At 52.0% G+C, this 947-nt stretch overlaps 1 protein-coding gene across 1 annotated transcript in view; it reads right to left on the bottom strand.

The window, feature by feature from the left end:
- Window positions 1–410: 410 nt before the first annotated feature.
- SNRNP27 (small nuclear ribonucleoprotein 27kDa (U4/U6.U5)) overlaps window positions 411–947 on the bottom strand; it is a gene marked incomplete at its 5' end in the record, with an annotated part of 1,440 nt that continues 903 nt past the window's right edge. The window contains one exon of the mRNA XM_010074783.1: window positions 411–465. Coding sequence (XP_010073085.1) covers window positions 411–465 — 55 coding nt within the window. The remainder of the gene's footprint in view (window positions 466–947) is intronic.

Genomic DNA, 947 nt, shown 5'->3' with positions numbered 1-947 from the left:
TTTCTTTTTTCTTTTCTTTTTTTCTTTTTATTTTCTGTTTTCTTTTTTTGAGCGTTTTGGGGCATGGGGTTATCATATGACATCACCATGCCCACGTTTTATTCCTGAATTATAAAAATAAAACAAAAAAAAAATAGATACGGGGTTTTATTAACAGAGAACGGGGTGTGAGGTCAAACACCAACAGGAAAAATGCAACAAAATCCTGGCGAGGAACGAAACCCCGGGGATATTGTACAAAAAAAACCATCGAAGGCTCCGGGAAACAGTGACTCGGACCCGCTGCAGCGGCGGGGCAGGGCGACCGTGGCGGGATTTGGTGGGAAAAACCCCAAATTCCTCGGAGATCCGCGAGCTGGCGAGGAAGTGACGTCCTGGGTGGGCGGTTCTCCCCCGAGCGAGCAGCAGCGTCAGGCGATGAAATCCAGCGGTCTGTTGAATCCTCCTTTTCTGTTCATGTACTGCCTGTGGGCGGGGGGAAGGAATCGCCGTCAGCGCCGGGATAAACTCTCTGTTGGGATAAACCCCCCGCCGGGGCTCCTTGTCCGGAGAAATCCCCACAAAAATCCACGAGGGAGGTGCGGAACCCGCTCAGAAATGGAATTCCTGGTGGATTTGCCCAAACGAGGGCAGGAAACCTCCCCCCAGGGCGCAGGTTGGACTGTTTGAGGACTCTTGCTGGGTTGCCAGTGAAAACCGGCGGCAGAGGCGAAGCCAGCAGCACTGGCCGTACGCACGATTTTCCGTCAAAAAGGAAAGAGAATTAACAAAGTGGGGATTTAAAAAAAACAAAAAAAACAGGGAAGCAGCGTTGCTGAGGCAGTCGCATCACTCCGCCGTTTCCAGAACCCAGAGGCCTCTTATCTCCATTTTGACAGTAAAAACCCCAAATCCGGCCTCTTCCCCAAGGCGAAGGAAACCGCATCCCCCTCCCAGCACGCGCCGGG

This window comes from Pterocles gutturalis, unplaced genomic scaffold (assembly GCF_000699245.1).
Source record: "Pterocles gutturalis isolate BGI_N339 unplaced genomic scaffold, ASM69924v1 scaffold42187, whole genome shotgun sequence".
NCBI lineage: Eukaryota > Metazoa > Chordata > Aves > Pterocliformes > Pteroclidae > Pterocles > Pterocles gutturalis.
The sequence above is the reverse complement of the archived record's forward strand: the minus strand, read 5'-3'. Positions and strand labels throughout refer to the sequence as shown.